The sequence below is a fragment of the Haliaeetus leucocephalus genome, unplaced genomic scaffold (genome assembly GCF_000737465.1).
Source record: "Haliaeetus leucocephalus isolate CR32 unplaced genomic scaffold, Haliaeetus_leucocephalus-4.0 Scaffold339, whole genome shotgun sequence".
NCBI classification, from domain to species: Eukaryota; Metazoa; Chordata; class Aves; order Accipitriformes; family Accipitridae; genus Haliaeetus; species Haliaeetus leucocephalus.
The window spans coordinates 616,860-644,072 of NW_010972775.1; the positions used below are offsets into that span (position 1 = coordinate 616,860).

At 44.5% G+C, this 27,213-nt stretch overlaps 1 protein-coding gene across 3 annotated transcripts in view; it reads left to right on the forward strand.

Annotated features, from left to right (window-relative positions):
- The window catches only part of CSNK1G1 (casein kinase 1, gamma 1), a 104,970-nt gene that overhangs the window by 61,123 nt on the left and 16,634 nt on the right, over positions 1-27,213 (forward strand). For all 3 annotated transcript variants that reach the window (XM_010571547.1, XM_010571548.1, XM_010571549.1), the window contains exons 6-9: positions 14,708-14,859; positions 21,749-21,983; positions 24,117-24,202; positions 26,338-26,422. In XM_010571547.1, the coding sequence (XP_010569849.1) occupies positions 14,708-14,859; positions 21,749-21,983; positions 24,117-24,202; positions 26,338-26,422 (558 nt within the window). The remainder of the gene's footprint in view (positions 1-14,707; positions 14,860-21,748; positions 21,984-24,116; positions 24,203-26,337; positions 26,423-27,213) is intronic.

The window sequence follows — 27,213 nt, forward strand, 5'->3', positions numbered from 1 at the left end:
CGTGGCCATGCTTTTATCTCTGCCCATCCCGTCATTTGGATTTTTGGCTGCAATCTGCCACAGCTCCTACACATCCTTTTGCATACGCTGGTATTTCCAACCAGCTAGTCTGAGTTGCACGTGGAGATAGATACTGGCCTCCCCTGTTGACCAACTGCTCTGGTCAGGATCTGGGCTGGCAGTGGGGGTTGTGTGCAGTGCTGCTTGAACCTGTAGTGTGAAACGTGGATCCTACTGCTATCAGCTCTAATAGAAAACACTTTAAATGGGTTTTAAAGTAGTGAAGCCTTTTAAACTTTAGATGCTGCTATGTTTCCTGCTGTAGGAACCTCTGTATCCTTACTCAGTGCTGTAAGCACGTATCTCGTCTGCTAAGTGTTTAACATCCCTTAGCCAAAGGGAAGCTGAAGATGCTGTTCATGAACACTTCGAGAAAGCTGTTGTGTTCCAGGGAAGAGAAGCGTGACAAAGCTTGTCTGCACACCGGGGTGCTGGGCTGCCCTGTCTCCCGGATGCGGCAGCAGAGCCCACGGAGCCACTCTGTGTCACTTAATGTGCTGCAGGAGGATGGCTGGATGCTGCAGGCACCTGCCTGTGCAGCCAGAAAGCTGATGCCTCTCCTCATCCAGCTGCTGTCATATCCAATGGAGCTTATGTATCCATGCCTGCAGAGCCTCCCAACAGAAATGGAAGCCAAATGCTGAGACTTTAAGATGAGCTTTGTCCAAAAGCTTTTTTTTTTTTTTTCCTCTCCAGCTATGCTGGTTGGCGGCGAAAAAAAAGACTTATCTCTTTCTATAAGCCTTGCTTTGCTGAGAAGTTGAGGAAACATGTCTGCTGCATTGATGTATACTTGCAAAGCTTTAACTATATCTTTTTTCCCCAAAGTATTTTTGTCCCCCAAACTCTAAGCCTTTTCTAGAGGACAGGGAGCCTACTGTTTCATGACCATTACTGTACCACTCTGAGCCCAGTTGCCTTTCTCTCAGGACATAACCATGGCTGAAAAACATCTTCAGGCAATCAGGAAACTGCTCTTTAATGTTGTGCTTCCACACAAATAAATAATTCACCATGATCCTGGGAAGTATTGACTTTCCAGCAGTGACCAGTAGATGTACAGGAATGAATTTTTGTTGTTGTTACTACATTTCAAAGCATCCCTGGCATCTCTCCCTTGCGGTTGTTAACGCCATATGTAATGCCTTTCCTGTAAGCCTTGCCTTTGGAAGGTAAAATGGAGTACTGCTTATTTTCAGGTTTCTTTTGGCTGCACTGAGCTGATGATCAAGTTCCCGCATAGTGACAGCTTCTGCCTGTGCACATAGTGTGAAGAAGTCATGCATTTTTGATTCAGTAGTAGTTTATTTTTATATCAGCTGGCAGATGAGTCACACCTTCCCCCACTCCTTTGCAATCCCACGTTGGCACATGTGATTCATAGCAGTCCAGTGTCAACATGCGTTGAGTTTCATGCAATAGCTGTGTAGCCAGCGCTCATCCCCGGGATGGGTAGGTGACATTGGCAAGTGGATGTCAAACGTAATGAGCCTCTACGGTGTCGTGGTGGAAAGCAGGAGAGGAGTCTGATACGCTGGAGAATCCCAGGAAACTGAGAAGGTCTCTGCTCTCCACAGCCCACGCAATAGATGAGTCACAGTGTACGAGCAGAATATACTGAATCAGGGAGGGGTATGTCATTACATATAGAATATCGACGGATTCTGTGGTTTTGTTTTAATTCTTGCTCTGTAAACAAGTTCACCTCTAATGAAGTATAGAGTCTGTGTGTTTACTTTTGGACCTCTTTCTGTTGCACAACTCACTGGAGTGAAGCAGTCTGTTTACTTGTCAGGAAGTAGGACCAAGGAAAATGAAGGTGGTATAAATAACCGAGCCTTTTGCATAGTTTAGTCAATATTTGTATATCTATTTTTCAATGTAGCTGAGCTGTCTGCTACTCCATACTGTGTATTAAGTTAGCTTTTGGGGATTGTCTACGTTGAGCACGTTTTTCTCATTCTGTGTTGCTCTTGCTTTACTCATGACCTGCTGCACGCTTTGTATGAACTGGTGTTCTTTATAAAGATATTCTTTCCATGCTGGTTGCACAATGTTGTCATTCATGTAGCAATTAGGTAAGGGTCATTTCGGTAAGACTTGTTATATGGATGGATGTAAACAAGTCACCGTGGTGGAGCACGCTGCCAATACCAGCTATTTCACAGGGAACTCGCTGTGTGCAATGCTTTTCCCCAAGGGAGCTGGAGTAACTCGAGGCCACATAAGTGTGGGTTAGTGCAAGATGTCTACACGCCTGTTTAATTAAGGAGTGTGAACATACGCATTAGCCGTTGCTGTGGTTGCTTTAATATTCAGAAATCCCACTTGTATTTGCCACCTTGATGGAAACACTGCCATGACCGGGAGCTGAGCCAGCAGATCACCCCACAGAAAGGTGCTGGTGTGGGGCAGGAGAGAGCTGCTGGGTGGGGATTGCCCCTCCATGCCCCAAAGTGGGTTTGTGCTGGCATGGAGCAACACGTGGCCATCACCTGAAGTACGTTTGTGTCCTGCTTCATTGCATGGAAAGGTTTGTTCATAGCTGTCACACTACAACACTCTGGATGAGCACTGCAGCCTCCTTCTTTGAAGTATGTGGAAATATTTTAGAATGTAAGTGTTCAGTTACTATAAGTATTTAGTAAGTGGCTTATCTGTGCAAGATGATACATAACTGACATCCTTTGCACGGAAAGCAACTTGTACCTTTGGGTCACATCTCGTGTTTAATCATTTCCGTACTTCAAATTCCTGTGATAGACCCTAGCACTCGTTTTAAGCTGTTGGGTTAATTTTCTGACAGCGAGGAAAAACTCTTCTCCCTTCATTCTCAAATCTTGCAAAGAAGTGTGCCATTGGCAATTAAGTTTGAGATGCCTCAGCAAGGAGACATGGTTTCATTCATCTGAAAATGGCCTTTTTAAACATAAAGTGCAACACGTGTGGAGGTCCCTCACACTTAGCTACACCCTTAAAGAATGGTGATCAGCAGTTTCATTATAAAGTCAGGGTAGCCCAATGAACTTTTGAACTTGAGGGATCTCTGACTTCAGAGCTTTTGAATTGCAAAACAAAATGTAGTGGATTACTGTAATGTGCCCAGTTAAAGCCTGCCTGCTTTCAAAGCTGGCTTGCTGTTGATCTCTGGAGAATAATATTTTACTATCTAAAAATACTTGGGTTTTTGTAATGTGGCAGTTCCCTTGTTAGGAAGGGCTTCCTGAATGTGCACATTTCAGCATCTCTCTTAACATCAGAAGTTTTTACTTCCTTGGGCTAAATTTAGGCTTTGTCAATTGGAAGCTATCAGATGCTTTTAAAGCAAGGCCATTAATAGTTGAATATGAGATTAGGACAGTTTCCTTTTTATATTTCGAAACGGCCTCATGTATCTCTTGCTCTTCCGGTATTCATTGCAGTAATCATAAATCAAAACCCAGTGACACTGGGCAACGTGCGAAGGGGAATGGCAGGATGCTGGGAAGCTGAAAAATGCCTTTTCTGCAGACACTTTTTCTTGAAGCCTGACATGGCCCGCAATGGTGGTCCATAAATCTGTAGCAGTCGGACTAATCTAAGTCATCCCAGATGCCTCATTGGGTTCTTCTGATAGACAGCAATGTCTACTAAGAGCAGGTTGTGAGATGTGCTGCTGACCCAACTGCTGTAAGGATCCAGCTAGACTTGAGGAGGGGGACGGGCCATTTAATCATGAAGGTCTCTGTGCTGCTTCTGCTGCTTTCTAGCAAACCCCGAGCTGAAATATCTCATGCTTGGGACTTTGAGTGCCTCAGCCATTTGAGTGAGGAGATGAAAATACTCAATGTTTGAAGATAAACTTGGAATTTATATTTACATTGAATGGAAAACCCAGTTTGGCAATTAGGGCCACAGTAATTATGTAGCAACTGGTTAGCCTTTCTGTTCTGCTTGTCCCCTTTTCCTAGCCCTTCTGTGAAAATTTTTCAAGCTGTCAGGATGCTGTACTTAGAAAATAATTGAGGTCTAGAGCTATAAAAGTCAATTCACTTTCTGGAGGGCTGATGTGTCAGGTGTTGAGTACTGCCTTGATTCAAACACAGCTGATTCCCTTTGGGAAGGTGGGTGCCTGATTTAGTGGGATCCCTTTCATATGTTTGTCCTTCCTAAGCACCAGAAGCATCCTACGCATGCTGAAGGTTTTTAAGGTGCTTTTCACTTTAAAGAGAGAAACATTTGAGCTGTGTCAGGGAGGTTTCATGCAAGTGAAGTTCTACTACGCAGGGCTGCCCACCTCCCAGACTGGCTATTAAATGGGTTTGGAGTTTGCGTTTCTGAGCTGTGCCCGGCCTGCTATCCAAAAACCTCTTCACATCTTTAAAAGGTAAGCCATAGACTCTGCCCCTGAACCTGTAATGGATCCAGCTATGCCAGAAGAACTTTTCAGCAAGCTCTACGCTGGGTGGAGACTTGCAGTTTTGTAATAATTTTTCTGTCTGCAAGTAGCAGTTTTTCCTTCAAAATTCTGCTCCTACCTGCTTGTACTCAGCTATCTTAAGGTGAAACAGTGAGATGATATCTGGAGGTAGTATCTTATTTAGCGCCTCTGAACTTCTGTTTTGCAGGAGGTTCTCCTATGATAAGAGGGACTGGGAGGTTTTCCATCAGGCTGGAAGGACCGTGTGGGTAACGCTTTCCTACTAATCTGAAAAATCCCTTTTTCCCTCAAAAACTACAGTAGTTACTGGACTGCTGAATGCCAATCTCTTGACTTGTTGAGGAGAGTTTACATGTGTCTGACTCTCAGCATCCATCACTTACTAGTTTGATGCTGTTGCAGGAGCAAATGTTCGTCTCGTTGCTTTTTAACCAGCCCTCCTGTTGGGTCCTGCGCCGATGCTAAAGCAGCTTTGATGGCAGCACAAAGCATTCCTGCTGTCAAGCTGTCCTCCCAGTAGGACGAGCATGAGTGTTGTGGGGCTGAGCTGCACCCACGGCTTTGCAAGCACGTCTCAGGACAGTTGGGGGATAGCACGTAGGGTTGCGCTGCAAGAAAAGCCACCATGGTCTGGTGTGCAGAAGCTGGCCAGCTTGAGCTGCCTGAGCATGGCCGAGCATCATCTTACTCCTAAGCACACAAAGCAGAGCCTGCGTGTCTGATACTGTTATCTGCTTTATCCGGCTAAATTGGACCCATCTGATCTGTCATCCAAGACCCAAATGCTGTTGGATCAACGACAAATACTGCCTGTATGTGCCAGTTTTGCCTTATGCTGCTGTGCCATCCTGGCTAGAACGACTCTTGGTCACTGCGCAGAGATGCGAGTCGCAGCTGAGCTGTGATTCAAGCTGTCATATTCCCTCTGCGTTGTCATCACAGCAGTTTCACCCTGTTTTGCAGCTGGCCGGCACGCCGTAAGCTTAAAGTATCACTTAACTTGTGCTATAGATTTTTGGTGTGTGGAAGGGGAGGAAGTAGGGAGCCGGTAAAAGCTCTGCCTGCAGCCGACAGTCTCCAGTGGAGATGAGCTGCTGAAGGGCAGAGGCCACCTGGGACTTGGTGTGATCAAATCAAAATGTTTCTCTGGACGGCAGAGGAGCGACTCAGCAGAAGTCTTTTATTATTGCTGCTTTCTTAGCATTTTTCATCTGCCAAGAAGTAGCCTCTTCCTTGGCAGTGCTTCTGGAGTTAAATTTGCATGCTGCTGAGCACTCTCTTTCAACCGAGTTCTGTTGTTGATTTTTCTTAAGCTTCCTGTAGATTATACCTGTAATGTAATTAACATGCATAACTTGTTCTCAAAGAAAAAAAAAAATGCAATCACAGAGCATACCCTTAGTCATCTCAACTCCTCTCTTACCTGGTTAAAATTAAGCAGCCAAAACCTGCTGCTTAATTCCTTTTCAGCAGGTAGAGCTGACCCAATGCGAGAACTGCACAGCCAAGGAAAACTGAAGGGGAAACAATTTCTCTTTGGTATTAACCAGCAGAACAGAGTTGGCCATCACAGATGTGGTCTGGCTTTGCACTGACTGGCAAAACTCACACAGTGCAGCTACCTGCAGCTTAGCAGGAACAGGAGGTCACGTCTTTCTTGCTATATCCATCACGTGGGAGCCATGATCCAAGCTGCGAAGGCTGCCGATAGCACCTGGCTGGTTGAACAGCGTGGAGACGATGTGCGGAGCAACATACGTCTTCAAACTGTGAAGCTGAGCTTGGAGGTGGAAAAGCAGCCCGGGGAGCTGGTTCATGATGTGGCTATATTTTAATTACATGAGAGCTTTTTGGGCAAATCCCATTGCCTTCAGTAACCCCTCAGTTAACCCTCAAGAAGTTAAAAAAACTGCAGCACTGCAGCTTCTCACGCCTTTCAGCAAAAACACAGGCTCCACTGAATACACAAAGAAACCCAGAAAGCAAAGTGGGAATAATTATGTGAAATGAAACCTTTTGATATTTTCTTCCACCCTTGTCCTTGTATCGCAGGTGTGTGGGAAAAGGTAGATAATTAAGCTAGAACTTTTGGGGGTGGTTTAAAATAGTCCTTCTAAAATTATATACTGTTTTGATCCTTCTCTTTTATGTCCCAGCTGCCATCGTCACTGGAACGAGATTGTTGCAAAGGGTATGTTGATATAAAATCCAATGGTAATGTGGAGATTTGAGTGCAGTCGTATTCCTTGAGCCCTAGAAATGTGAATTCAGTCTCCTGAAACTTGCCAAAAAAGCAATTTATTGTGTTGTGCTGTATTCTTTTGTCTTTGTCAAGAATTGAAACAATTTCACTTGACTGTAGTTTGCTCACTACAGCTAAAAAACTGCCTGTGAATGGGTGTTTCTGGGTAAATTTCCCAGATTTTGGAAAGTCTTCCTGCAGCTTAGCCTTTCCAGCTAGGGCTGATTCTCCTCCCAATCTTTTTTTTTATGAATACAAATGTGAACGTCCTCTTGGTACACTCTCTGAAACTGCTTCTTTCTTTGTGTATGTGAAGAGTTGTTTAATAGTCAAGCCATGATATCAGGAAACCAGCTTGTACAACTCAAGGAAAATGAGATGCCACCCTGTTTTAATAACACAACGATCATGAAAATTGTTTTTCCGCAACTGAAGTAAAAATCAAATCGTTTGGAGTTTTACCAGCAGCAAGAACAAATATGTTCTTCCTTCTGTCCTTCCCAAGTCTGTTTTTCTTCTGTTCCTTTTTCTGTACCTTTTTTTGTAGATTCAGATACTAACAAGCTACTCAAAACACAGCAGGGATTCAATACATTCTGCATATCCTGAGAAGATGCAGAAAACATGCTGGTTTTCTGGAGTGAAGCTGGAGTCTTGGAGTCTGCAAGGAAGCCATGCTTTACTTGCAGACTCATTGGAGATGAGAGTGGCTCTGTCTACTCATGGCTTGTATACAGTTGTTGTACCATTGTGGGCCGAGTGTCATCTCTTCCCATTAAAAGCTTGGTGTGCTCTGCAGTCATCAGGGGAGAAGGTATTGATCCATCTTGTGATGTTCTCCCTTGCTTTATTTCCAAGTACTTCATGGATTCAGAGAGTGTTTGAGCCGTGCCTCTTCCACGTCCAAGGGCAGGAGAAGCACCTTGCTCTGCCCCCTTCTCGCCCGCTGACGGGCTTAAGCGGAAAGTCCTGCTGCAGCTACTCCTGCTGGGCAGTGATGCTGGAGCATTTAGCATTTGCTAAAAAGGAGATGATTCATTGCCCAACCAAAGCAGGAAAAAGGATGTTGTGAAAAGCTGGCAGTGCAGAGCCCAGTGTCTGGCAGCAGTTGGAGCAAACAGAGCAGGAGGGTGTTCGGGCGGAGCGTGAATAAGAGGAGCTCATAATGAGTCTGTAAAAGGACTGCTGAGATACCATCTGGAATAGGGTGAGCAGTTACGGAGGAGATATCTAGAATAAATGGGGCAGAGAGCAGAGAAAGCCAGCACAATGTCTGGTCAAGGTTTGAGGAGGTGGCTTATCTAGTGGCTACTGTGGCTGCCCTCTCTGCTGCTTTCCTTTCTGGGCTTTGGGCAAGGGAGAGGAGCAGATGGGACTGGTCCTTGCTAAGTGGTGCTCTGCTGAGTGTCCCTTCTCCCAGAGGAGTCAAAGCCAATGGTGACCCAGCTGCCTCCCTGGCAGCATCACAGAGAAGCGAGCAGGAGACAGTGAGATGCTGCCAGATGCTCTGGACAGGTCCAGTTGCTCTTCACCCTGTTCAGATGAGTGAGAGAGAACTAAAGGTAAATTGTGGGCTCTCAAACCACAGTATCAAAGCTCAGGAGAGCAAGGAAATTATTCAGGAGCTTTACAGTCAGAAGCCAGGCTGAAAATACTTACAATTCCCAAGCAGGTTGGTCATCTCCACGATCTCTATCAGAGCGGTGGGCAGGAAGCTGCTGCATTGCCTACCATCCTCCAACTGCAGTCACCGTTGAGGTACAGCGGTGCTCTAACCCCACTTCTGTACGTTGATGTTTTTTGTGTGTGTTGGATCAGCTTACTATTTTTAGGTTGTTTCCCTAATCTGATGCCAATTCAAGGTTTGTAAAGTCTTGGAGAGGTTGGCAAGATTGTGGTGGACCCTGTGCCATCACCTCTTTTCCACCTGCAACGTAGCTGCAAGTGAGTTGGTGCCAGAGTCAGAAATTGCATTTTCTGTTCATTTTCCTTTGCATCTCAACTGCTGGGTGTTTCCTTACAGCAATGAGAAAATATTCTCCATCACCCAAAATCTCTGTCCTTCCCCCAAATCCTCCAATTAAGGTTGAAGGTGAAGGACTGTACTGAAAAGCTTTTGCAGTCCTACTTTGAAATAAGACATCTCTGAAACATATGCAATCAAATATTTAAAAGACCTTTAGGATAACTTTATTCCAAGTAACAAGCCTATCTTAACTTTTCTCCCCTCTTTCTATTTTTGAAGATTATTCAGAAACCTGAAGGTCAGAATGAGCCTTTTTAATTCCAGCTCATAGATGTAACCTGTTAACCACCATACTCAGGTAGATTTAAACCTGCTATCATGAGGTGTGTTTTAAGAGGTTAAAAGATGAGATCTTGGCCCAGTATGTGTTGATAGCAAAGCTTCTGTTTCAGCCAGGATTTTATTCCGATTTGAAAATTAAGAGAAGGGTAGATCCTCATTAGTGTAATCAGCTTAAATGGGTTGACTACTCTAAAGCAATTTGTTTAATTTGTTTGGAACATGTTTAATTTTAGCTATAGATATTCAGCTCTCACACAGTTGCTATTTATGCTTTTTATCATGTAATTTTGTGTTCTGTGATTTGTAAAAATAAACTTTCTGCTCTGAAGGAGAATTTTGTGACAATCTACGTCCCATTCATCAGTGCTCCTTTAAAATCACATAGAACTTTTTGTGCACTAATGCTGCTGTTGTCGTGCCTCTGTATCTATTTCTATGAAGAATAGTTCTTGCTGCTCATGTAAAGTGTGTTTTTGCATTGAGCATCAGCCATTTGTTTGACAGTGGATTGCTCCCCCCTCCCTCTGTCTTTGGGTATCTAATTTGAGATTCCTTAAGAGTGTCTCCCCTCTGTAATAGAGCTCGGCTTTGAAGCCTGCTTGAAGAAAGGTTACGAAATTGTTCTGTAATTCTTCTTCTTGAAATTGAAGATGTCAGCTTCTCTTTATTTGGCCATACCACACCTAAGGGCAGTGGAAACCAATTTCCCATAGGAGCCAAAATAATTGGCGATTCAGAAGCTACCAGTATTGTTCACTTTTCACAAGTTGTGGTTGTGTCTTGGCAATTTGAGATACAGGGACTTGGCTTTTGTGCCTCCACTGATGTAGGTGCCACATGTAGCTTCCTGCACTGGATACCTCATCTCTTCTTGGGTGTACTGTGGGCTGCTCACTGTTGCATGAGATTTATTCATAGCCTCTCATGATGCCCATATACAGAGCATCAGTACGTATTCTCTGCTGCAGCAGATGGTTTCCGTTTTCCGTGCCTTCCACGTGGGGCAGATGCTGCAAAATCAGATTTCCCTTGGGCATAACCTTTGATTGGCATCTCTCTGCCAGCCACCATTTCATAACCAGTCCTGGAAATGGCTTTGGACTGTCTGTATGACTTGTACGTCTGATGCCTGGACTAACGTGGCTTATTGGAGTATGCTGGGTGTCTGATGAGTTATTAGGGCCGTTAGTCATGCTGTAAAGCATGTGGCAGCAAGACAGCACTGCTTGAATCAGCCAGGATGCTTGATCTTGCAATGGAAATTTGCTGAAAGATGTAGTTCCCTGGTGTTAATTCAGCTCAAATGAAGATCTCTCGAAGAGCAGTGGTCCTGCTGTTTGTTACTGTTCCCATTCTTGCATTCAAGCTCAAGTGAACACCAAGCTTTTTTTTGGGTTGATCCGACATACTGCTCAGCGACATGAGCACGGGGAGGTGGTGGGATGGGTGAGGGTGGAGTGAGGATGGGATGGTCCCTTTTGGTGGCAGCCCACAGGAGCAGTGAGAGTTCTAGCATCTTGGGAAACCCAAGGCCGGAGTTGTGTGGCTGCTCGGGAGCGTGGTGGAAGCAAAGTCTTGAGTTTTCGGCTTTGATGTCTGCATTTGCTCTCATTCCAGCCACGATGCTTTAATCTCCGAAATGCTATGCTAGGTTTTTGCTGTGCTCAGCTTGAATTTTTTCCAAGACATCGCACTGCTGAAATAGCAGAATTTGCCTGTGGATTCCAGTGCAGTGATCAGTCTGTGTTTATTGGGGTGATAAACTTTCCACAAGAGCAAGGGTGGAGTGGGGCCTTTTACAAGCCAAATCACTCAGCAGCAAGACCAAAGCTGTTAAGCAAATTTGGACGATTTCTGCTTGCAGCAGCCTCCACTGTAACAGGCTGCTTTTTCTCCAAAGGAGAACTTGAACGTGTTGTGCTTGAATTTTCTTCCCTTGATGTGTTGTTGTTCTTTAATGCCACAGAGCAATTCCTTGTTTAGATGTGATTTGGTACATTAATTACATTAAACTGATCATGGTTTGTATTTCAAGTGTTGAGTTGTACCTTTGAATCCTCAAGATGAGACCTCTGCTCTGCCTGTGGCTTTTCATCCTGCACTCTTTGAATCCAGAACTGCACATCTAGGACAGACTGCTTCACAACACCGTGGCTTGCTTTGACCTTTTCAGTCCTCTGCCGACACAATTGCTTGCCATTAAAAACCTCAAGTTCGACTGCCCAGACAAAAGATACTTTTTCCTCAATCAATCTCTTTTGTTGGCAATGTCCTTCTTAAGTATTTACAGATCTGCTCGTGATATTTGTGGAGTTCCTGTGGTTCACCATGGCAATGGACTCTGTGGCACCAGGACACATTGCTTGTTGCTGAAATAGAGCCAAGCTACATCACAAATTATGCAGATGGGCTGTGATTAAATAAAATTTTATGCAGATTTTCTCAGGCTGCCCCTTTTTACTGTTCATAAGGAGAATGGGTCCAGAGATGCCTGTATCTCAAGCTTGCAGAGAGCCATCCTGAAATCATCTAGCCTCATCTGCCTGCTTGGATCCTGCAGGCAACAGGCACCCTTTAATATTTACATCAAGCTTACAGCTTCTCTTTTGAGCTTTGTTCCTTCATAAAAAGATGCTAAGTGTTGACTTGCGTTTGAGTGAGCTGATCTGGGGGTGCATTACCCTGTGTCCCTTGTAACTTCATTTCAGTAACGAGTGTGGAGCTGAGGAGCCCTGGTTTGGGCTGGGAGGCTCTGCAGGGCTTGTCAGGCAATGCCCCTTTGGGTCCAGGATACGTGAGCCATGCAGCCTGGGTCTGAAAATGAGATATATACTACAGCATTTTTATTCTAGCAAAGCCAGTAGGTAAGTTGTTGACTGCAGAGCTGGCAGCATTGCTGCTGAAAACCCTCAGAGAAAAATCGAACCCTAAAAATATGCCTGAAACTAATAATGTCTTCTGTAGGCTGGCACTTAGGATGTTTTTTTTTAATGTTCTTCGCTACAGCTTCACCTTGTAGGAGCTCCCACCAAGAGCAGAGCCTTCCTGAGGTTTAAAGCTGAGAAGGGTACTCCAAGCTCTTGACTTGTAAGGCTTTGAGTAGGTAAAGCTAACTGAAGGAGTTGGGACCCCAGAGAGCACTAAATAGTTGCGTTGCTTCCTTCCCTACATGAAATCCCCATCTTTTGAGTCTTACTGCAATTTATCTTCCTGGTTCTTATGCCCAGTAGGAATTTAATTTTAATTGCAATGCTCTTTCTTTACCAAGTAAGGCTGTAAATGTACTCCTTTCCCCTTGCTCTGGGAACAGGATTCTTCGCCTTCCTTAAGAGCCTTTCTGCAATTTTCTTCTCCTGTATACCTTAATTAGCACACTCCTAATCCAAGTGGTTTCCTTTCTGATTTGCACTTTTCAAGACTGTTATTCTGATGTAGAAATTGTGGTAGAAGTACTCACTGTATTTATATCTTGAATTTATAATGGTTTCAGTTTTAAACTTTTTATAGAATATTCTGTTATTCTCCACTATTATTCTCTATTATTTTTCTATTACTCTCTAAAAAGTAGATCTTGGTATTAGATGTAATTATGTAGGTAAGTCCTCATCAGATTTTACTGAAAACTCAGTGGCTCACCATGAGTTACTTCAAGAGCTATTGCAATTATTCAAGCCTTCAGCACTAAGCTGATGGCATTAAATTATCATTTATGTTGATTTGGGGGTATTTGAAAATGTTTTGGAGCTGCCTGGATCACATCCCATCATTGTTTGGCTTTCTGAATTGCTTCTGCATCAAACCGTCCTGTTTTCTTAGAGGACTTAATTGCTGTTAATGCTTCCTAAAACATGAAGCTCTGTTAGGAGCAGTAGCCTCCCAAGACCAGGTTAGGTAAATCTTTTACATAGGACGTAAAACTCCAGTTAGACTGGGAATTCCTGCAATACTCTGTAATATCTCATTAATGCATCCTGATGACTGATACCTAATATGATTCCCCAAGCATGTGAGTTAACAAGATTAAAACTATCCTACGGTAATCTTTGTCAGGCTGCATTTTGTTCTTTTTGAGTAATACATGGGAGCATGAGTTCTGTAATATTTAAGCTTTAGTAATATCAGCGCCGCATTTATTGTACTGTTGGCAAGTTGATGAGTGCCGTTGGGCAGATTAACGAGGCTTTCCTAAATCTGTAGTAGGACATAAAGTTATTATGTTGCTGACACACTCCAGCCTTAGTGTTTCCCTGTTCTACTGCCTTAAGCTGTGCTAGGCTAGGCTGCCTGAGCACACCACGGAGCAGATACAAAACCGTGCAGTTACACAAGCAATTTAATTCTGGTATCTGAGAATTAGTGAAGTTTTTTGCTATTTTTAATATTGATCTCATATGTAAATATAGATGTGTGTGTGCATTTACTTAAAACGTGCTGTAAAATTTGTAATCACTATGCTTTCAGGTCCTATGCTATATAATTTACGCACCTCTGTGCAACTTTGTGAAAAAAAGCTGTGTACATAGTAGTGCTCCCCTTGCTGAGCCTTTACACTGAATAGCAGGACGTCATATCTTTATGTATTCAAGCAAAGATGTTGTTTTGACATAGGACAAAATCCCATATTTCAAAACAAAAACCCTTCCATTGTGTTTTGGAACTGCTTATGAGATACAGACTGGAAATATATTTTTTAAAAGAAGTGTTACACAGCTTGATACTGATGTCGGGACGCCAAGTGCCTGTGCTAGATGCTGATCAGAAAAATTTGCAGTTAGCCCTGCACTGAATTCCTCCCTGTATGGGCTGGTCTGATTTTTCTTTTTGACTAAAAGGTAATTCAAGGAGTGCTGTGCAGCTCAGTGAGTGTTCAGGCACCGAGGCTGGTTTTTCCCTTTTCTTGTGGTGCCTTTCAGAAAGCTAATCCATGCAAAAAGCCACTGTCAGCTGAGTATAAATATTGCGTACTCTTGCTGAGAAATCTGTTGCTGAGCTGTTAGGTGGGAAGGGTAGGCTCTGGCTCCTACCAGTTGGGTGTCGAGAGTTTTGTGTGCGACTACAGCAAAATGCTTTGCACATATGCTTAATGACTACGATTGCTTATTTTTACATGGTGATGGGTCAAAATTTAAATCTTTGCTCTTTTTTAAAGGAAAACTTTTCTTTTTTCCTTTCTCAAGAGTATAATAAGAGTAAACTTTGTGTAAGGTTGTGCTAAAAAACTGCGGCTATATATTATCTTGGTTGAAAAAGCAGCCCTTTTTTGGACATGCCTTATTTTCTGCAAGGGCTATCATCTTCCTAACTGCTCAGACGAGTGCCAGCCCACGTTTGGGGCTGTATTTTGCCTGGTGTTTAGTGCAACATAGGGAACTCCGTGTCTTGTTCCATAAGTCCAAGCGTTTAAGCTGCCAAAGCTAGAAGCTTTCATGTGGTCGTGTTATTGCTTTGAAATCCATTTGTGTATTCAAGGGTGTAGCTGAGCAAAGCTTGCACTGATTTGGCCTTCGGTTCATTCACAGTGCGTGCTGAAACTTATTTGTTTGTTGGGCAAGATCAAACAGAAAGGACACTCAAGAGGTAAAAATAAGGGCTCTGCCCAGCAAAGGATTTACACATAGGAGAAGGGGTATTAACATTGTCCTGTTGACTGATTTCAATTCTTTTCATATTCTTCCAGCTGAAGGGCTTCCCCAGGTGTATTACTTCGGACCATGTGGAAAGTACAATGCCATGGTACTAGAGCTGCTTGGTCCTAGCTTGGAAGATTTATTTGACCTCTGTGATAGAACGTTCACTTTGAAGACGGTATTAATGATAGCCATCCAGCTGGTGAGTAACAGTGGGCAGGGCTCTGCCCGGCAGCCTTCACGATGCCGACTTGTGTTTATGTCAGTCCTGGGTTAGCTGAAGGATGGGGTTGGTACAGTGTGAGGTTCAGGGGTGTCTGTTGGTTGGAGAGAGAATCTCTTTCCATCGTAGAACCACAGAATACTTTGAGTTGGAAGGGATCTTCAAAGATCTAGTCCAACCTCCCATGGGCAGGGACATCTTTCACTAGATCAAGTTGCTCAAAGCCCCGTCCAACCTGGCCTTGAACACTTCCAAGGATGGGGCATCCCCAACTTCTGTGGGCAACCTATTCCAGTGTCTCACCACCCTCAGTGAAGAATTTCTTCCTAATGTCCCAACCTAAACCTACCCTCTCTCAGTTTAAAAATGTTGCCCCTTGTCTTGTCCCTACAGGCCTTGATAAAAAAATATCTCTCCATCTTATAAAAGAAAGTTTCTCAGGTCTGAGAAAAACTCTTGCTTATGAAGGGAAGGTCAAATTATGCTTATGAGCAAACTTGCTCCTTGCATAGCAGAACCAGTGAAGCTGGATTCCTATGGACTTGCGTCCTGTGTCCCCTACACACCCCTGCCCCAGTGTCTGCCCCAGCTCCCTCCCTCTGTTTGGACATCCCCCAGAACATCTCATTTCTTACCCGCTCCCTGCGACACAGGGAGTACAGCACCCTCCCACACTCCTACCAGTTTTACTGGTTTGATGCTACCAGGCTGGTCATAGACTGAAACTTCTCAGAGCAATGGGAGCTGAGCTCTGCTTAGCCAAAATACCAGTATTTGAGGTCTCTGCCTTGGTCAAATTTGGTCAAAATTGGCCAATGGTTTTAAATGGCTAACAGTTGGAAAATAATAGCTCTGTGGGCAGCATCACGGAGTCCCTAATTTGCCTGAAAAGGAAAGGAAACCAAGCTGAAAGTGGTATTGGATTTGTGTTTGCATTAAAAGTGGACAACGTGAAAACTGAACATACTAAATGTGGTGAGTGAACTTCCACAAGTTGGTAGGGCCAATCAGTTATCATTTTAGTTTGGCTTTCTGGTTTTCAGCCTGTGGTCTGCAGATACCCAAGTAGCACAGCAGAGGTGGGACTGTATAGTCACACTAGCAGATCTGTGGATAGAAGTGTTGAAGGAAAGAGAAGATGGGAAGGGAGTGAGGAACACAATCCTTTCTAAATAAACTGAAGTTTGCCACAGCAGAATCTCAAATGGAAAATTGAGGTCACAGATGCAGAAGTTTGAACAGTGCCTGCCTGATATTGGGTTCATGAAGTTGTCCTCCTGTGGCTGAGCAGTCTAGTTTTGTTCGTTTTGCATGTTCCTTCATCAGTGGAAAAGCAATTTGTAGTATTGTTTTTTTATTAAATCCAGTGACAACAGATGGTAAAGCCTTGGATATAGCTTGTATGACCTTTTGGTTGTAAAAATGTAAAGATTTAAATTTATTCCCACGTGACTGCTGGGGAAATCGAGATTGTCACAGCAGTGTCCATCTGCCTTTTGCCAAGCCCTAGGGTTGCAGATTAGCTCTGTACTTGGACGGTCTTCACTGGCATCATCTGCTGATCCTGTGACCTCAGCCAGCCTGCCAATTCATCTAGACACTGGTATCAGTTTGAAAAACAGATGTTTAGGGTGATGCAGGGGGACACCAAAAGCAGTCGCAAATGGAGGAGTTGATGTTCTCCAAAAGGAGCAGGCAGTGCTGCTGCTTTTTCCATGGGGAGATGTTTTAGGACCTTTCCAATCTTCTCAGGAAGATTACATGAGTTACCAGCTTGGAGCATATGCATTTAAGGAGACAGATTTAGCATCTTCAGGTGTGCCCCGTCTCCTTCCCTGGGAGGTTTACTGGGAGAAGGGCTTGCCTGGCCCTTGGTGACATGTTTTCTGAAGGGGCTGGCACTTACTGCTCGACTGGAATGAAAACCCTTTGGTCCACCCACAAGGCTTTGGGGGAAATCGTCTTGGATTTATCTTAGTTCCTACACTAAATCATTGCAGTCATTGTGCCACGCTCTAGTGTGAAGGAGACATCAGAGAAGGAAAATTGGACTGTAAAATTCAGTGGGTTCATCTCCATAAATTATGTTTTGCTCTTGCTTTTGACCAGCCAAGCCTGCTTAAGCTGCTGTAATTCTGACCACAGGCATGAGGAGACATAAGACTTCACTGTCAGAATCCAGTGCATTGCACGAGCAGTGTTTCTCTCCTCTGATGCTTGACATGCCTGTTAATGAAGGCTAATATCCAGGGAGACTTCCAAAAATGTGAATGGCCCGGTACCACCCAGACAGCAGAGAGGAGCACCCTGCTCTGATGTAGGGAGTGAGGGACAACTCAGCACATTGCAGAACACTTCTACTCTGGTTCAGTTCTTGCCAAAATGTCATCAAATTATTATTTTTTTTAAGCCCGGGAAGACCACACAAAGGTAAAGCAGTACTATTTGTCTGGGAAGCCCCTCTGCAGCATGGAGCAGATGAAGCCTATGCTGGGAGTCACCTTTGCGTTGCCTCTCCTGCCTTGGGCTTGATCCTCTCTGGAGGGGGAGGAAGGAAAGGTCTGCCATGGATGTCTTTGCACTTGTTGGAGCAGCAATGCTGGCAGCTGGGGTGTCCTGAGCTAGTGGGCTGTTAAGTGTCCATTTCTTTGTCCCCTAGATCTTTCTCCCCAACCCTGCATGTAATGATCCCCATGATTTTAGGAACATCCAGTCCCTTTTCTGCTGTTTGCATGGTTCCTTGCCACTGCTGGCTCAGCCCGACAGCAGCCAGCTGCTGCTTTCAAGGTCCCACTTAGCTTTCTTCTCCACCCTCTCCCTCCTTAAGCCTGAATGCTGCTGCAGCACATCTCTGACCTCTGCATGTGTGCTGCGTGCTAAAACTAGGCAGGAGCTTTGGATGCGGTGTGGTGGCATTTGGATCTCCTTTTTTTGTGTCCAGTGGTCAATTTTTAGTCAGAGGCATCTCTGAAAGATGTTTTTTAATAAGCCTAAGTGCTTGGCTGGTCTTACTTAGCTTGACAGGTAGCAGCATCTCAGGACTGGAGTGGATCCTTTAACCCTACAGATGTTAGAAGAAAGAGAAGCCCTCTAGGAGAAACAAATATATCATCATTGTTTTAAGGAGTGTCACTTGTGATTATGGGAGAATTTAAATGTGGTTTTACGTGAAGAAGACTCTCCTGGCTGAAGGAGATAGAGACCAGATGATAATGAGTCTTCAAGGAGGAGAGCCTGTTTTGGAATCTTTTCAGATGAGATGATGCAGTAGGAAGGTCTGCCTCAGCAGGGGGATGAGCCACACAGCCCTCAGGTTTGTCACTAGGCTTGCATGTTCTTCTGGTAAGCATGCATTGTGTTCAGAGCTTTGGCAGCAGCTTGTCAAACACAGCTTGAGTCAAATCAGAAACACTTTTGGTCTCATGCACTATTTCATACCTTTCCATGAAAACCTGCATTGAAGGAGTCCTCTGTTTTCCCTCCCAGTGGAAATTTTCCAGCTCTGTTACTGCTGTAACTTGTGTGTCTCCGAAGCTTCATGTTGCTCTGCTAAGAGCATCAAACTGGAACTGCTTCCTCCATCCTCCATGTGCAGCTGAATAGATCAAGTGGTTGGTGTTCCTGAAGAGAGCAAAGCTTGGCAATTAAAAACCTGTTCACTAACATCAGTCCCTGAAGCCCATAAATCAGAAGTCATCTTAGGGCTTTGCAGAGCTGACTTGGTGTTTGGGCTGGGGGAGAATGTGTTTTTATTCTGGCTTCAATTTTTCACTCTTGGCTGTGTCCAACGTGTGCAATGCTCATTGACAACTCAGTTTTGTCAGGAGTAAATGTTATTTTCACCCTTGCTTTAAGTGCTTGCTGTCAGAGACAAGGTCCATTGTGCCAGGTAATGGATGTGGACCAAGTCATGGTGAAACATTTTTTGACTGGTGACCATCAAAATGGGCTTGCGTAAGAGACACCAAAACAGCCTTTAAACAGGAGAAATTTTTTCATCTCTGCTGATCTGATCTATACATATTCAAGCAGGTGATGTGTGGAAGAAGGGCTCAAATTTATTGGGATGGTCTAACAGAGCAGATGTTAACACTGCTTCACAGTCACTGTTTTTCCAGTGTAAAAGCAATTCCAACAGTTAGTCCCAGCTCCTTGCAGTGGTTTCTCTGTCCATAGAAGAATTAATGCACTGACATTAGAACCTGTAGTTCAAACACAAAGGAGTGGGCACCGTGTCTCCGCATCCAGCACATTTCTGGGATGGAAACTCCACTCCTCCACTTCTTCAGCTGTCCAGTGGGTTTGAGTCAGGCTAAGGTCATGCTGCACCAGCACTGCTCATTTCTTCTCAGGCAGCAAGCCTGGAAGGGCAATGCAGTGCAGATAGTCACCAGCTCCCCATCACTAGCAGCCACAAGCAGGGCGAGTGTCTTGCCAAGGTGAATAAAGCATGGAGGCTACTCCAGGAAACATCTTTCTGACTTCAAGAGCGTCTTTCAGCGGTCGTTGGCTGTGCGCAGCTCTCCAGCAGCACATATGAAGTATCCAGGCAGGTGGAAGTAAAGAAAAAGGAATATGAAAGACCCAACAGCATCTGTGTGTGTGGTGGAAGCAAAAAAGGCAGACAAATGAGTATCTCTAAGTGTTGCTGGAGTGTATCGGTTCATCTGACATCTCAACTGTCCAAGTTGTTGTCCTCACCAATGCAACTTGCTGTGAGTTTTTAAGGAACAAAAAAAAAAAAATGCTTTTTTCAGATTGTGTAATTGCTGTTGGCTGTTTCAACAATGGAGCTTCTCTGGTAGCAGGGACAAATCAAATGAGCCAGTCAGGCTCTGTTTGAAAGGTTATTATGTATGGAGAGGCGAGGAAACACTTTGTTCCAGTTTTAAGGGTTGCATCTTAATTTGAATTGCCTCCTGACATATCTTTTTGTCTTCCAACCTGCTGCTGTGTCCTCTAGGTGATTCAAAGCGTGAAGAATGGCTGAAGTGCAGAGCATCTGCTCTGTTCTGCATCATCCTGTAATTGATTAGAAATAATGGCTGTTAGCTGTGAAACCCATTTTCTCAGTGCATTGAAATAAATCGCTACTTACAGGGGAGGGGAATGGCAACATGTGCTGTTACCTTCTTTGAAGAGCCTTTGAGCAAGTCCTGTTTTTTAAGACTGATTCACCTGCAGTCAATTTTTTCCTGTCTGCTGCCTTCCCTGTACAGCATTTTTTATTTTGCAAGGAGTGCTGCCCCCTCCTGCCTGTTACTTCTTTCTGGGTGGTGGAAATGCAGCAGATTTTCCTTAAAAATAAGGTATCTGATAAACCTCTGGGAGCGGGATGGAGTGATCACACGCATCTGGAGCTTTCCACCAGGTGTGGATCCAACATCTGTGAAGAGAAAGAGAGATCGGGGTTTGCCAGCTGAAAATGCATCTGGATTCAGAGCAAGAAGCCAAAGAGCAGTCAGGGTCTGTCAGCCCAACGGTGCTCGTGGTTGAGGCAAGCAGGGTGGCTGGAAGGACTGACGTGGGGTTACTGCTGCCTGGGCAGCTGCTCAGCTGGGGGAAAAGCTGGCTTGGTGATCCAGAGCTCCAGCCTGCCCTGTGCGGGAGGCATGGAGCCGACCTGCCAGTGTTGACCCAGTGCAGAACGGCTCAGTAACTAGCGAGTCCCCGCAGGGAGCTCCCTGGGGGGTGACCAGCCGGTGGCTCTCACCTTAGATGTTCCCCAGATCTGATAGCATCACACTGTGAGGTCCACCGCAATGGTGCGGCAGTGACCTCTGTGGACTGGTGCTCGTTAGTGCAAAATTTGGAGATTGCGAGAGCTTTGCAATGGTTTTGTAGTGTTGCAAGCCTGCATGCAGACAGGTAGCTTCTAAAGGTGTTTCCAAAGAAGCATCTTGCTCAAAAAAAGCCACCATGCCCTACAGCATGCTGGGCAGCTGCAGACCAGGATGGCCATAAAAGGGAATTCACATGTTTTCATTTAAAACCTAAAAAGGAAATTAAAAGGTAATAAATTAAGTGAAATCGTGAGTTATTTCCGATTGAAATCATCTATTAAGTTAGGAACTCAAAGGAGAACTGCTTGGCAACATATTCAGACTTTATCTGCAAGATTTTTAGTTTCAAAAGCAGTATTAATGATGAGCGTCTGAATAAGCATTGTTAGAGGGGAGATGGCCCTCCATCACCTTGGAAGTGGGGTTCCTGCCCTTTTAGCTTCCCTTCTCAGTCATACTGCCAGAACAAAGTTAGTCAAAAGCTGAAAAATACTCTAGCTATTCCTAGTTGACAACCGATGAGGTTAATTATTATTTTTAGTCAGCGTTGAGGATCGTAAGGCTTCCGCCTGCCCAAAAATCCCCCTCCATGAAGAATCTGGCGTGTCTAAGACAACATATGGGTCGAGGGAGGAAGGTGGTAAGACACAGAGCAACAAGGGAAGGCTGTGGGCAAGGGAAGAGATCTTGGTAACCAGTTTAGTATGTTTAAAATCAATACAAAAAGGCTGCTGCAATTCCCTGTGGCATCCTTCCAAGAGCTGTGTCCTGGTGGTAACGTTTCAGAAACAGTCTTTGCAATTTCTGTAGGAATAAAGTCAGAGAGTGCAGTATGGTAGCCAGAGAAGGGAGGAGATGACAAATTCCTTTTCTGACTCTGCATCGAAGGACGTGACCCAGCTCCGATCATAACTGCTGCCTTGGTTCAATCCATCCGTTGTTGTGTTTCTTGTAGAGCAGCTGAAATCTGAGATAGCACTGAGCCGAGGCTCAGTGATGGGCTAACAAAACCTCGCTGCCTCATTAGCTGGGAGAGCATGGTAGATGGTCTGCTCATGAATAACTTTTGCCTCATTGTTTTGCAGATATCTCGAATGGAGTACGTGCATTCGAAGAACCTCATCTACCGAGATGTCAAGCCAGAAAACTTCCTTATTGGCCGGCAAGGCAATAAGAAAGAGCACGTCATTCACATCATAGACTTTGGATTGGCGAAGGAGTACATTGACCCGGAAACCAAAAAACACATACCTTACAGGGAACACAAGAGCTTAACTGGAACAGCGCGATACATGTCCATCAACACCCATCTTGGCAAAGGTCTGTTGGTGGGAGCTTGCCATGCCGAGTCCTGTAGGCCTCTGACAGTAGCTTGGCTTATGGCTCTCTCGTGCCTTTCAAGCTATTTGTAAACCTCTTGATGCCCTGATGCTGTTTACAGTTGTGAGGCTTTTTTTCCCCCTTTTGAGGAACTGAGACAGCTGAAATGTTGGAAGCCTCGTAATTACAGTTTTTATTAGGAATAAATAACTGGTAGCAACCCTGCACTGTTAAAAGCCAGTAGGCGGGTAGTAATTGCTGCACTAAATGATGACCAAATAGATTTTTATAGCACAGCTCAGTACCGGTACCTTCCAGTTTCAGGTGTTAGAGTTGGATGTTCCCTGACCTAATAATTGGTTAGAGAAAATTAATGATTTAACTAATTTTAAATCTGGCTTTCATCTCCTCTCCTCACTGTCTTCTTTCATACCAGAAGATTACATTTCTGTGGCTGAAAGGCAAAAAACCTTATTAAATGTTTATATTCACTTAAACTCATAAGAGCAGTAAGATAATGGAATTTGAGTAGCCTCCCAGCTATGAGATCAAGGCATTGCTGGCTTTCATGTCTCTTGGAGAGCTTGCTCTCTTTGGGGAGTAAGGAGGGATAAGCCCAACTTCTAATTTTGGAAAACCTGGTGAAGAGTCAGGAAGGGATGGAGGAATGAGAAGTCACAGTAGGAGCAGGCTCGGGAGCTGCTGGTGCCAGGGATGCACTCTGTGGGTGGATGGGGAAAGAAGATCTGCTTGCATTTGAAGTACATCACGTGCCTTCTTTAGGACCCTTTTCCCTGCAGGTTTTGCAGCTCACGCCACAGTTCCTGTGGGGGAAGAGGTGGTTCTGGGTGGGTGTATTTGAAGAGGAAAAGGTTGGCTACCAGCTGTGCAGGGGCCTGTCTCTGCCCAGAAGGGTTTTGTGGGGCTGGTGCTTTGCTGGTGGGGCCAGCCCAGGTGGAGTCGGCCCCCTCATATTTCAGGACCAAGCAAAGTGAAGGAGTCTGATTGCAATTTTTCTGAAAGATGAGTGCACTCAACCATCTTCTCGGGAAGTTCATCTGCATCGTTGCACTAAATTACCCAGGACATCCTCTTTTTTTTCCATTTTTACAGCTATATTAAGGTAACCTGCTGGAACTGTCATCTCAATTCGCTTCTGCTGAGTGTTCTCACACCCAGCATCTTTTGAGGGTTAAATTTGCTGCTGCTTTTGAAGGAGAGTCATGCTGGGCAAAGAGCTGCATTTTTCTCCTCTTACAGATGATGCAGCAACAGGGACAGCTCACACGCAGTTTGTCGTGGCGTGTGGGCTGCATGAATAGATCTGCTCTGGATTGCGGCTGTGGAGCACGTTATTTGCTTGCAGGTGGAGATTTGGCGGAGGGGAGGTTGCATCAAATCAATCTGCAAGTTCAGTGAGCCCAAGTCTGCACAATACAGCCCAGCACAGCAGCAGTCCCATGCCGTTGCACTCCAGATTTGTTGTTCTGTCCTGTATCCTCCCCTGGGTTTGTCAATACAGTTTGGTAGATTATTTTAAGGATGCTTTTTCCCTTTGGCTTGAGGCCCCTTTTCCCCCCCTCTCATTTATAATCAACATCTGCATGGCAACAGCAGCAAGTGTTTCACAAGGAAAAGCAGTGCTAGAAGAAGCTATTTTTGATCCGCTCTGATGTGATGAGCTGCAGAAGCAATTGGAAAAGGGTTGGCACTGTGCAACATGGTAGTTCCCTGCAGCTGGTTGCAAGCATCCCCTGCCTGTTCCTGTGTAGTTTAGAGGAAATAACGTAGTCCAGCATCACATTGCAGGTGCACCGTTGGTGCTGGTGGTCCAGAGAACTGGGGAACTGCTTTATTCCTCTGTGATTAATACTTCTACCTCTTATCCATTCTACCTAAGGCTGGGCAGTATGTCTTACAGCTCCTGTGTTATCTCGTGTCTTCTAGCTGATCTTTTCCTTACATATTTTATGGGGGTTTGTGGTTCTAGGTGGTTTTGCACAAGATCTGAGCTACAGACAGCAAGTGAACTTCTCTGTGATAACTTTATCTCAGAAATAGGTGTGGCTACTGATCAGATCTCAGATCCATTTCTACAGCTGCAGCAATAATTTGTCATCTCTTCTGTTCTAGAACAAAGTCGTCGAGACGACTTGGAAGCCCTCGGCCATATGTTTATGTATTTCCTCCGAGGCAGTCTGCCCTGGCAAGGATTGAAGGTAGGTTTGAGCTTTAGGTTTTGCCCTTTGAAACTTTGGTCTCCGCCCAAATGAGAATCTGATGGGGGAAACATTTGCAAAATCCAGCCATAAACACTGTCCTCTCCTTTGTGTCCTTGAAGTCTAACGACAAGGCGTTAGCTTTACCTACAGGAAAGACTTTAAGTTAGAAATATGTTACCTGTCCCTTCAAGTTACCATTAGCTTAGCTGAATTGGTACAAGTCTGGAGAGAAGATTCAGCAGGGGCAGATGAGCAGCTGGGACAGGGATGGCAATGAGAGAGCTGTTGAGCTGTTGGAGCAGCTTTGCTGTAACATGAAGCTGCCCTGAGCTGGAGTGCGACCGGGACAGAGTAGTTGTTTATGAAATTCCGGTTACAGCACACAATCCCCCAGCTGCATCTGTGGAACGTGTTTATAACAGGAGCAGTTTGATGGTTTTAGATGTGCAGATGGACTTCAGCTTGAAAAACTGGTTTTTTGGCAGAAGTATTGAGCTTGGCTTCACTCCAGAGACACTGGACACTCAGTGCTTTGAAGTTTATGAAATGTCATGTACAATGTGGAGGGCTGCAAGCAATTGAGTTACAGCAACTGCAGCTAACATCCGTCAGCTGAATTAACTAGTAGTAAGTCATTTGCTGGTTCTGAAGTTGTTGGTAGCTGCATCTTCACTTCTCCATCACTTTCCTGATGATTAAGCTACTGTGTTCGACTTTGCAATTGCAGTGAATGAAGGGATCAAATTTGATCAGGTTAGGAGAAGGTTTATTAATGAAGACAATAATTCCTGTTAGACCTGTTAGTACTGTTGCACAAGGGAGACAAGCTTTTGGGCTCGCAAGCAGCTCAGCAGAGTGCTGCTACGGTCAGTGACAGTGGCTTGCATGATAGACCTTGTTAAGCTGTTTTGTCACCATCTAACCAGAGGTAGTCTCAGTTTATCAGACATGTGCCAGAAATGTTGGCGGCAACTCATAAAAGCGAAGAAAGGGTTTTTCAAGCATGAAAGTGACTGTGAAAGAAATCAGAATCTCTCTGACTTTAAGTTCACACCTGTGTAAGCGTGTGTTATTCTGTTACATATTTTGTTTCAGGCTTAGTTGAAGTCATCTGCTTTAAATTAATCCTGTAAGTTATTCTAAAATAATTCCAGGTTTAGACAAGGTTCTACAAAACTTCCTCAGTTCAGTGCTGAACTTGATAAGAATTAGCTGACTGCTTCTTGAAGTCCTGCATTTCATTAGCTCCAGAACAAACACAGACTCTTCAGCTTGATCTAGAATATGGCAGCTTCACTATTCTAGGTTTCCTCAGCTTACACTTTTGGTCTATACTGTCAAAGCTAACGTCTTGAGAGAACATCTTATGATGCGAATTATGCTGCTGCCAGGTCTAATTGGCATATTTTGAAATGGAGGCAATAAAACCTGTTCTTAGGGTGCCACCTGGAGCAGAGTTCTCTGCTTCAGGGGGGATTTAGGTGGGAAATCTAAAATGAAAATTGTTTCATTTTCTTGATGACCAGATGTTTAGTCAGTGCTGTCTAAGAGATAGACAGTTTGGGGGTGAAAGGAGAGGCAGTATTGGGGTAACATGGGATTTGGGAGAAGTGTGACTGATGTAAACTAGTTATCTGTGTGGTGGCATTCTATTATACACAGAAAAACCCAAATTGCTGTTGCAATTTATCTACTTTTACAGTTGTTTATGAAGGCATCTTGGTTGCCAGTGGCTCTAAGCCTAGGACAGGATACTGATGTGCAATCATAGTACATGCAGCTTTGTTTTCTTATCCCATGAAAGCTTCCCTATACGGTCCTCAGGACTGGGCTGGTAAGATATTAGCCTTGTAAGATGCTAACAAGTGTCCTTCCTTCCAAGTACTGAAGATGTTTTCAATGTGTCCCTGGATATTCTTTGCTGACAGCACATAAAATGTCTAGTGAGAATTACCACATGGTAAGACAGTATTCCTAATAGTGTAGTCTAGGATGCAGTTCAGTTACAAGTGACATCTTCTGATACCACCCAGACTCAGTATTAAATACCTTGTTTTTCTTCCCATACAGCATGTCGTTTATCACATGGTTGAACTCTTTCTCCACAACTGTTTTGTCTTTGTGCGCTACAGGCTGACACCTTAAAAGAGAGGTATCAGAAGATTGGGGACACAAAGAGAAACACTCCGGTGGAAGTTCTCTGTGAGAACTTTCCAGGTAAAGCCCTAATGGGACCATCTGAGTGCAGTTGGAGGTGGACATACCTTGTTAAATAATGACAGTTCTGAGCTCCTCTGGCAGAAAGTATTTGGATGATATGTATCCATTATGTTGTTCCTTAAGCTGGCAAACAACTGGAGCTGCTGCTATAAATTAGCAGGGCCTGAGGGCTTGTGGCTGTGGCTTAAAATAAGCATAACTTTTCTCATCAAGGAGGCTGGATAATGCTCAAGTGCCTGGTGTTCCTGCTTTGTTTCTTGGCTTCCTTCCAAAAGAAGGCCTTGTTATTTTCCCTCTTCCAAGTGACCATGTTGGATCTACTGAGTTAATTCTTTTCCAAATTGAAGGTTTTACAGGTGTTAAAATTGTAGGTGGCCAGCTTAGAAGATGGGATGATGTGTCTGTCCTTGAATTCCACCTTCTGACAGCACTTTCAAGGAGAGTGTTACTAACGATGTGCTTCTAGCCAAGCCCAGTGCCTTTTCTCCAGTTAAACAAAAGTCCACCTTGAGCCAGGAGAGCAGAGTGCAAAGTTAAAGCCCTCCCCAGGTACCCTGTGCCCTCTTCCCAGGTACCCTGTGGCCTTCACAGAGTGGGGGTTTTTTGGTGATTTTTGAAATCCTGACACCAGGGAGAGCACCCAGGTCCCCAGGATTAGTCCCATTCCTGTGGGAGCTGTTGTGTCACATGGCTCTTTCCCAGCATGAGGAGCAGCAAGCCCGGAAGGGGATCATTGTTCACTCAAGTCATGCTAATTCCCCAGACTTATTTGCATCCAAAATCCACCT